The sequence below is a fragment of the Poecilia latipinna genome, unplaced genomic scaffold (assembly GCF_001443285.1).
Source record: "Poecilia latipinna isolate Pla-1442-1.1 unplaced genomic scaffold, P_latipinna-1.0 Scaffold3663, whole genome shotgun sequence".
Taxonomy (NCBI): domain Eukaryota; kingdom Metazoa; phylum Chordata; class Actinopteri; order Cyprinodontiformes; family Poeciliidae; genus Poecilia; species Poecilia latipinna.
In genome coordinates, this window is record NW_015116279.1 from 45,273 (window position 1) to 55,386 (window position 10,114).

Genomic DNA, 10,114 nt, shown 5'->3' on the forward strand with positions numbered 1-10,114 from the left:
AAAGTCTATAATGTATATATATTACAGCCCTACTATTATTTATTTATGCTAGGGCTGCCCAAGTCTAGTTTTCCAGAGTTACCATGTGCAACTTTAGATGGTTCCTTCTCTAACACATCTGGATCATTGACTCACTATAAGCCTCTACAGAACTGAGTTGCTGCTAATGAGGGAAGTCAACCTTTTGTCTGGGGTGTGTTTTAGCAGGGATGCATCTAAAAGTTGCAGTCTGGAGGACTGAACCTGGGCCCTCCTGATTTGTACTGTCAATGTTGCCCGTTGAGGGTGGCCAATATGCTGAAGTGGCCCTCGGTGAAATTGAGTTTGACACCCCTGGCATATGGTAATCTCATAGAACGACTCTCAGGACTCCAGTCCTATCTAATAAGTAAAGAGACGAGCAGATGAATCGTACTGTTCTGAATGTCGCATCACTATATTGCATACTTTTGGACACAGCGTTGTCCCATATATGCGACAAGTCAGTCTACACCTCCGCACAATAATTCAGCACAGTGAGTGATAACATTTTTCATCACAATGCATGTGTCTCTGTACAGCTAGCTTTGCTAACATCACGTTAACGGGGCTTACCTTCTTTGAGCTACTTTTCTAAGTGACAAAAAAAGTTAGACGTTGTCCCCACCGTCTGTGACAGCGAAGCACTGCTGAGTTAGCTGTGGCCATCGGATTTCTTACTATTTATGCAGCGCTATTATATTACTGACGATTAGACAAACATTTTCTGCCGCCGAGAGAAAACCACTGCGCATGTCCTGGAGCGCCGCGCGAGTGAAAGGTGGGGAGGGGGAGTAACAGAAACACACTGTAGTTGCTTGGATTTTAATCGGTGCGTTTTGCATCCACTGAAAACAAAGATGTTAACAAATAAACTGGACAGTATGCTGCACGTTTAGTGGTATTTTCACAGTTGCGGTCTCGACTGGTCTTGAAATAAAACGCCGAGTCCTCAGCGCCCGAGACCGAGACAAAACCGAGACCAAATGCGACCGAGACCATCAAAAAATGGTCTCGAGACCAAGACCGATCTCGAGTACTACAACATTGATTTCAGAGACAGTTCTTCCATTTATAGCTGAATGGTCCCTTCAAATTCAATGTGCAATGTGTTTCTCCGTTTTAAGAAAGCTTGATAAAGTCTTTCTTTACTTTAACCTTCTTGCCCTCTTCAGTGAGCACCTTATTACAAAACTGACTGCTGTATCTGCAGGCATCTGGAGGGAGTGGTGTTTTCCTGCGGGTGTGAGATCCGCTGGCTGCAGCTGTGGCAGCAGAGAGGAGAGGCGGGCCTGAGCAGGCAGCAGCTGACCTGCTCCACCGGACACACACACATCCTGCTGCTGGACATGAACGTCACCAACTGTGGTGAGAAAAGACTCAAATCAAATAGAGTAAAATTTAAATAGTCATAAATTCAAACTTTTCCATTCATATTGATTGTAAATAAATGTAGTTCTTTGTTGGTAAAAGTAATGGTTTAAGAAATGTTTCGAGATGTCCTTTTCTTTAAAGAATACACAACTATTTTAATTTGTGGATGAAATGAATATTTAGCTTTTTGTTGCATAAATAAGAAAAACTAATTTTTTGATACTCTGATGACTCATATTACCAAAAACTTTCCAGTATCATAAACCTCTTCTAATTGTATATATATTGTGATGTGCAGCTATGCTAGCTTAAAAAAATAACCTAAAATATGGCCTAAAAATGATTAGTGATGTTATGTTATAGCAGATTGATAAACTGACCAGAAGACATAAGTGTGTTAGTAAAATTATGTCCATAATTTTTATTCTGATTTACAGCCCGTTTCTGCCAAAGCAACTCAAGTCTGTTTTTCTTTCATTATGCTTCTAAATTACATATAGCCCTGAAGCTTTATTAATGCACACAAACAACTTCTTTTATGATTTCTGTATCTTTGACAACATAGGAAAGCTTAGAATCCAACTTTCTGACTTTGTAAATAACTCAAAACACACCTGGTTTTTGTTGTAGCCAGTCATATTTACACATAGTTAATCTGGTCTCTTGATTGCCCTTTTTTATTTCTAAACTTGTACACTGTTTAATCACTCCACTTAAGAAATGGAGAGTTTCATATAAATGACTGAATGACACAATTATAATGAACTTCCATGTCCATGATTGTAGTTTTGAAAAGACTTAAAAATGTGAAGGTAAGTTTGTCTCTGTTCACTTGAGCAAGAAATCCCAGTTTAATCCAGATAAGGTGTTTCATCATTTGTGAACTCAGCCTCTGCTTCTCTGTTCCAGACCTGCCAGTGGTCAGCGTCAGTCACAGCAACCTGACAGTTGTGGAAGGTGATGAAGTAACAGTGATCTGCAACGGCTCCGCACTGCCAATACCTGAGGTGGACTGGGCTGTTAATGGCTTACAGTCCATCACCACACAACAGGTATGCAGTATGCAACCACCAGAGATTTAATACTTCTTTTTACTAGGTAAAACATTAAGGGCAATTTCTTAATGAAAGTTTTAAAACACGTAAAAAAGGAAGGATAACATTTACATACATTGAGCAAAGTGTTCACTCTGCAAAAACAATTACATGACTTCTTAAAAATGTCCTTTAGTCTGACTTTAAAAGCAAGAACTGAAATGAAAGTGTTGAGATGTTATTTTGATGAAAATTCCAATCATTTGCAGCAGCAAAATAGAAAGACATAAGACCTGAAGAATATTTGGCTTTAGGGATTTTCATTTTTAATACATTGGGAGAAGTGATTTTAGTAACTGGACTAAATAAGCAGTCATATTTTATGGGCCCATGTCGCCCATATCAGAAACCCCACTGGGTGGTTTATTACTAGTCTTATTAGGGGCACAGATGGTGCAGGTATGAATGTAGCAAAATGTACAAAACAGGTTTGATTAACTTACAAAATTAATATTTTTTTCATATTAAAACTGTTGAGGTTTTTAATTTTCTTTGTAAAAAAGAACATACTGCTATTTATGTTAAAGAGCTTAAGTGTGTACTTCTACCTATACATTTTGGCTCATAATCTCTGTAACTGTTACTGACCTTAAATTTACATTTTACATTTTTTCTCATCAATTCAAACAGAGTGCATTTCTGCAGACATCAATATTGTTCAAAATATCAAAATATGATATGTGATATGTAATATTTGATATTATATGATAACCACCATCCAGAATGAAATTAAACGGGAAAAGCATAAAACTCACTTTGACTTTTTGACCTGTTTTCAGTTAAGAGTCTGATACACCAAACTCCTACCTCATTGAACTGTTAGGTTCTGTGTAGTTATTTTTTGAGGTTTTCTGTTTAGTCCTGTTCCTGTCCTGTCTTCCCTGTTGATTGCTTCCCAGGTGTGTCTAGTTACCTGATTACCCTCCCTGTGTATTTAAACCCACCTGTTGTCTTTGTCTCTTGTCTGGTCCTCGTCAAACATCATGTTTGTCAATGTCTGTTGCCATCTGCTGTCCGTTCTCCCCGTGCTGCTTGACTTTAGTTTGTCTGTGAATTCTTCATTAAATCATCTTTATTATGTCAACCTGGGCTCGTTGCATTTATCCTCACCACGACCAACCACAGATCATGACATGAACCTCTCAGAACATTTGCACTTTGATAACATTTACCCAGATATGATTTTATAGATATAGCTTTGATGTGTATCCTGAATATTTCAGAGGTTTGCTGCTTTTATCAACCTGCTGGTGTTCTTGTTTTCCGCTTCAGGATAAAGTATACAACAACAGTATTCACTCCATCACCATAACACTGGCCAATGTGAAAAGGGAGGACAACAATTTCTGGCTAAATTGCACCGCCAACAACATCGTAGGCTTTGCTAATGCTTCTGTTCACCTAATCGTTCACTGTAAGTTGACACGTATAAGACAGACACAGAGATCAGATTGAGGATCCAACAGTGTTAAGAGTTGTGTGTCTGAGTTGATATGTATCAGAGTTGAATACAAACTGTACAACTGCTATTCGTAAGTGGAATTGGAAGTTCGAATTGCCACATGGGATAGACTGATAAAAACATGTTGTATAATTTATTTATCAGTTTGCATTCAAAACTCATGTTTGAATTAGTATGTAACATTTTGACCAGAAAATGTTCCAAGTCACATTACTTTGTAGAAATTTTTATGAGAAAATTCAAAGATTCCAGAAATTATTTCTGTAGCCTATTTATGAAAATGAATGAAGATATTTGCCTCAACAGCTTGGATTTATATCAGTGAAAAGTTTGCAGTGAAAAACATTTGGAAAGTACAATAATTTATTTTGAATTATCTTGAGTGGCTGAATGTCAAAAAAGTTGAGACTTTCAGTGGCTCAAAGTTTTATTATCCTCATTAAGCAAGCTCTCATTGTGTAGACAGGAAGCATGTGTTTTTCACTGTTGTCTTGACAGGGTTTTCAGGACATACTGTCCAAAACAGTGACCAGAACAGGAACCTTTCAAATCAGTAACAAGAACTGTTGTGTCCAGCATATGATCCCTGTTCAAATCATTCTTTAAATTTGTAAATAAATTAAGAAATAAAGGAAAGTGAATGTTTTATTATGAATGTAAATGACTTCAAAAGCTTTGTGTGAATTAAATTCAACACTGGTCTTCTTTTCCTGTCTTTTCAGTTCCTCCGTCCATTGAGAAGCTTAAGGAGCCAGAACGCCGCCATGACACATGTATAGAATTCACTGTTCGGGGTTCACCTCATCCAAGCTTAAGATGGTTTCATGAAGATAAGGTATGACAGATTTTATTGTCAAGAGTTATCATCTATCTATTAGACCACTGGGCTGATCTTACTAAGGAAGTACACTGTGTGGTGACCCTTGGGCAGGCTCTGTGTTTTCCTTTTAGTATGGGAATTCTCTGAGGTCTCTTAGTCAGTTGTGGAGTGTCACTGGGGAGAGGAATAACAAAAAGAAAGTATTTGTCTTGAGAGCTTTGTCTGGCTCACCTAGCAAGAATTATATAATTTTATATAATATTCTTGTCCCATTTTCCTACAAGGTTGTGAAGGTTGTGTGCTGGCTTATGAGCCTTTACCACAGAGTCATCTGTTAACCTTGAACTTCACTGGAATAATTAGATAGTAAATAGTATTTTAGGTGTTATAGCTACTAAATGCAGTTAGTCAGTGTGGTGCGCACCACTGGTCATTCAAGGGCCACCTGGTCACTGTCATATAATGCACTCAGTGCAGCCATAACACCTCATCACAGGGCAAGGCAGGCCCAGATGTGGCTGTTGGTGATTTTGTGCATATGTATGCAGTGAACCAGACAAGGCCAATCAAATCCATCATATTACGCTGCAAGTCTTGAAGACATTTCTTCAAAAATGATCTAGTGCAATGTAGTGTTTCAAAAACAATAAAAGTTCTGACACTCACCCCAGGAGAAACTGAACAATACTCCTGCAGACTTCAATGTATCCAATCATATATGAGCTCCTGGCATGTTTTCTCTCCACCGGTGTCTTTATGGTGGATGTGGTCTTCTCTGAAGTAATTCTATTCTATTCTATTCTATTCTATTCTCTCAGGAAATTTCCCACAATGAGTACATCCGCCAAGATATGGATATTTACAATGATGACTTGGAGGGGTGCCTTCTTTTTAAAAACCCAACGCACTACAATAATGGCAACTACACTTTGAAAGCAACCAACTATCTGGGTGAGGTCAACAGGACAGTGTATGGACACTTCCTCGAAATGCCCCCTCCTGGTAAGCTGGTAACATCCAGAGCTTATGCCTGTTGTTTTTATGACAGGAAACTTAATACAATTTATATATTTCTATTCCTTTAACATTGAGAAACATACAATTAATCAACTTGATTATATGTAACATGCCCTGCGACAGATTGGCGACACGTCCAGGGTGTACTCCGCGTCTCGCCCAGAACTTTAGCTGGAGATAAGCACCGGCATCAATTTGTGAATGTGTGCATGAATGGAAATGTCTGATTTCATTGTAATTGCTATAACTAATACTAAACCTTTTATGAAGTAATACTTCAAAAAATATATTGAACCTAAGAAAAAGCATATGCTGTATTGCTCCCATGTATGTGACCTTCAGAAACACTAATATGTCCAGTAGATCCAGCTGATGGGATCTGATCCTTTTATTATAGAAGACTACTTATCTCTGATAGTTTTTGTTACTTCTGCAGGTTACTTCACTTTAGTCACCTGTCAACTTTACAGCTCCCATTACAAGCAGTGCTATCGCTCTCTTAAATTAAAATTAATAACCAATCTGGGATCATTCACCTCCTTAAAGACTATATAACATATAATTCTATGTATGTTCACTGATCAGGGTGGTATGGTCTTAGAGCTCATTTTGTTGTCTTTATATAAATATTTGTAGAGTCTGTACATTGCCTTACAGTTTGCATTGTCTTATCTATTTGCTTCTTCAATGGATTCAGATTATGATTATGGTAAGTACCTTCTAATGTCAATCTTACTATATTATGTTTTAGGCACAAATTTCTAAGCCATGTCAAAGCTAAGGGACTGCATGTCAGGTAGTTTCAGTGGTGTAGTGGTGGATGTAGTAAGTTTGTTTCCCCAATTGTTCTGCATCTTGACATGGCAGATAAATTATTTTCAAAACTGGCTTTCCTTTTACATTGTTTGCTGATCTTTCTGATTAAGAATACCTGTCTCATTTTATGTCAGACACTAAGTTATTTGTTAAATGAAAACAAAACATCTAATTGTACCAGGGCTGTGAAACTGACCGTAGGTGAACAGTCAGTTTGTCTGTTTTCGGCTCTTTTTCCTCTTCATTACCGTTGCTATTCTTTCTGGCCTATTGAATATGAACCTCAGGATGAACCTCTGACTGAACAGGACTTTTTAGTTTTGACAGTTTAGCAGATTAAAATCTCATTGATTTCCAGGCACAGGTTCAAAATATTAATGTTCTGATTACTAAGTCACTTTGTTCTCACTTTTGCCTTGTAGCACAATGATATGTCATACTGGAAAATACACATCATTACAAGATTGTCCCTGGTTTATTGAACGAAATTGCTAAGGGAGGATGTTTTAATTCTGTCCTTTATACATATCAGTATATAGGCCTGAGCCCCTCGGTCATACCATTGCTTAATTTTGAAAATGAAGCAGCCATCAGCCATCTGTGGCTGCGTGACATCTAGCTGAGTCTATAGACATCTGGCTGTATGATATCCAGAAGAAGTGATATTTAGACTCACTCATCAACCTAACCAGGATAAACAGAAACTGCATCAAAATGTGGTTGAACGTTATCCAAGAGAGGCAAGATTGTAACCACCAAAGACACAGTTCCATCAAGAAGAAAGAACAAAAGAAGGCCAAGAAATGCCAATTGCTCAAACAGGTAAAGGATTTGTGGAGAGTCAAGGCTCAGTTTTGTCAGTGGAGAATTTGGAGCTGTAGCAGATTCCAGAAACAACCTCTGAGGTTTCTGTAAAAATAGAGGTAGTTTTCATTGCATTTGAATGTATAAAGATAAATGGTCTAACACCAAGATAGAACTGGTTTATTAGTATTCTTGCAGAAGTTCTGAGCAGAAAACTTTGCCTTTCTTTCCAGGAACTCCAACTGCAGAGACTCACAAACCTTTGGAAGATCCTTTTGGGGTTAGTTACAGAAGTAAAACGTCGTTACTTCAAACTTTGAATGTGTTTTAAATAACCTTCACTAGGGAAAGAGTGAAGACTTCAAAATTTTGACATCGTAAAAACATATTGATCAAGGCAGTTTTTCAAAACATAAAATTTAGATGCTAGGTGTCAGTTTCTTTACTGCTACCTGTCATCGCATAAGTTGTAACTCAGTTTGGCCAAGTTGCTGTATTAATATAGTTGCTCAAACAAATGGATTTGGGAGAAATGACTAAAAGGCAGTGGAGACCCACACTTTAGACCCAGGACACTCATGTCAGAACAGCAAAGTTTGTGTTCATAACTGAATTCTCACTTTACCATAAACTGTATATTAGTGTGTGTATTTGATGCAATTTTGAAAAATGTTTGTTTTTCATTCAATGAAGTTGTGACTAGAGTATCCAGAAATTCTACTCAAAAAGAGTAGTGATACTTCAAAAAGTATTTTTCAAAAAGTGCGATGAAGTAAAATGACTCCTAAAAGTATCTTTTTCCAAAAAGTTACTCAAATAAATGTAACTGATTAAAAGTAATTGCTGTTATATTTAAATTGTGTTTTTGCTTTTCAGTATTATTTTTCATGCTCTCATTAACGTCAAGAGTCTTTACGTGGGCCTGTCTCAAATCCACATGAATTTGACTCGTGGATTTCGAGCTGGCATTGTTCCTGTGATCTTCATAATTTCTGTAACATAAAACTACTGAGTTATAGTTTGATGGACAGATCAATATAAAATTATCACCCATATTTTTGTCCATATTTTTTGATATTAAGAGGACTACTGTCACTTATTCTTCTCCACTTAAAGCGCTGATGCGAACATTTTGGTTTGGCAGAATGATGGCCATTTTGCTCTTGTGGACATGTCTAAAAACACTGATGAATGTTAGTTTTATTTTTTTCTAAATGAATGTGCCCTTAAGTTCAAGATACCATCAAGTGGCTCTGCTTGAACATGTCAGTGTAGAACATGGACAACATGTCAAGCATACTGTATCTACATCCATTCTAGATTTGGTTCACCAACATGTTTCCTGACCTGCAGGTCTCCATGGCCGTAGGTTTGGCGGTGTTTGCCTGTGTAATCCTTGTGGTTCTCTTTGTTCTGATCAACAAGTATGGACGACGTTCCAAATTTATCATTAAAGGTGAGTATTGTTCATTTCATGATGAAGTCATCAATAATGTGTGTTAACAGAAAAAAAAAACAGATTTTGAACTGTTAATAAAATATTGCTTTTATTGTAACTTCATTATAAAATATTCTGAATGAAATTAATACAAAATAAATATACATTTTATTTAGTATTTATTTAGTTGTTTTAATATTTAAGTGTTTCTTTGGAAATGTCTTCTGTCATCATAAAGAGCCTATCCAATGAAGAAACATCTAAAACCTGATATTTATCTACACTGTACTTACCAAATGAAATCCTTCCTCTCTGTCTCTCTCTCCAGGCCCAGTAGCAGTGATGAGTGGGGAAGAAAACTCTGCCAGTCCGCTCCATCATGTAAATCATGGCGTTATAAGCCCCTGCGCTCTGGATGTTGGGTTAGATTCCGTGGTGATTGGCATGTCCAGGATCCCCATTATAGAGAATCCACAGTACTTCAGACACGGACACAACGGCACCAAACCAACCACTTGTGAGTAAAGGCTTCTCAAAGCATCTTTAAACAGAACACATGTAGCCTGAACAAGAAATTGATCTTGAGATTGGTGTTGAAAATTTGGACTTGGTCATACTGTCATATAATCTAAGCACTTGATTTAGATTTGTGCCTTAAAGAATGGAGACTTAACTAGGACTTGTTCTGGGATTTGTGTCTTGTTGCCAATCTTTATCTCATGTTATCAGGAGTGAAAGGAAGCTACTACTTCATACCAGCTGGTGGTTTGTAACAACATTTTACTGATAACTTTAGCTTAAGGGCAAAATAAGCATAATTTACAGTGACTTTTCCATATTGTGTCACATTACCACCACAAACAAATATATTTCATTGGAATTTTATGTTAAAGACCAACACAAAGTGGTATGCAATTGTGAAGTAGAAAGAAAATTAGAAATAATTCAAAACATTTTTTTTTTACAAATAAAACACTGAAAAGTGCTGAGTGTAAAAGTATTCAGTGCCCCTGCCCTGAGTCAATACTTTGTGAATCCACCTTTGGCTGCAATTCTTGTTTTGTTCAGAAGTTTGATATTATTTTACTCCATTGTTTCTGGCTCATAATGTAAATTTATAGCAAACATGCTTACTGTTTAGACTTGGCAGCAGTGTTGTAGTAGATCGGTCTTGGTCTCGATACCGGTCTCGAGACCATTTTTTGATAGTCTCGGTCTTGTCTCGGACTCGACCGCATTTGGTCTCGGTCTTGTCTCGGACTCGACCGCAT

The 10,114-nt window shown here is 37.3% G+C and overlaps 1 protein-coding gene across 2 annotated transcripts in view; it reads left to right on the forward strand.

Moving 5' to 3' along the window:
• The window catches only part of LOC106941425 (NT-3 growth factor receptor), a 39,883-nt gene that overhangs the window by 19,953 nt on the left and 9,816 nt on the right, over positions 1-10,114 (forward strand). The window contains exons 5-13 of one of the 2 annotated variants that reach the window (XM_015024464.1): positions 1,232-1,386; positions 2,302-2,444; positions 3,759-3,900; positions 4,671-4,783; positions 5,587-5,770; positions 6,483-6,494; positions 7,639-7,685; positions 8,759-8,861; positions 9,172-9,360. In XM_015024464.1, coding sequence (XP_014879950.1) covers positions 1,232-1,386; positions 2,302-2,444; positions 3,759-3,900; positions 4,671-4,783; positions 5,587-5,770; positions 6,483-6,494; positions 7,639-7,685; positions 8,759-8,861; positions 9,172-9,360 — 1,088 coding nt within the window. The remainder of the gene's footprint in view (positions 1-1,231; positions 1,387-2,301; positions 2,445-3,758; positions 3,901-4,670; positions 4,784-5,586; positions 5,771-6,482; positions 6,495-7,638; positions 7,686-8,758; positions 8,862-9,171; positions 9,361-10,114) is intronic. The other variant, XM_015024465.1, reaches the window with a different exon arrangement.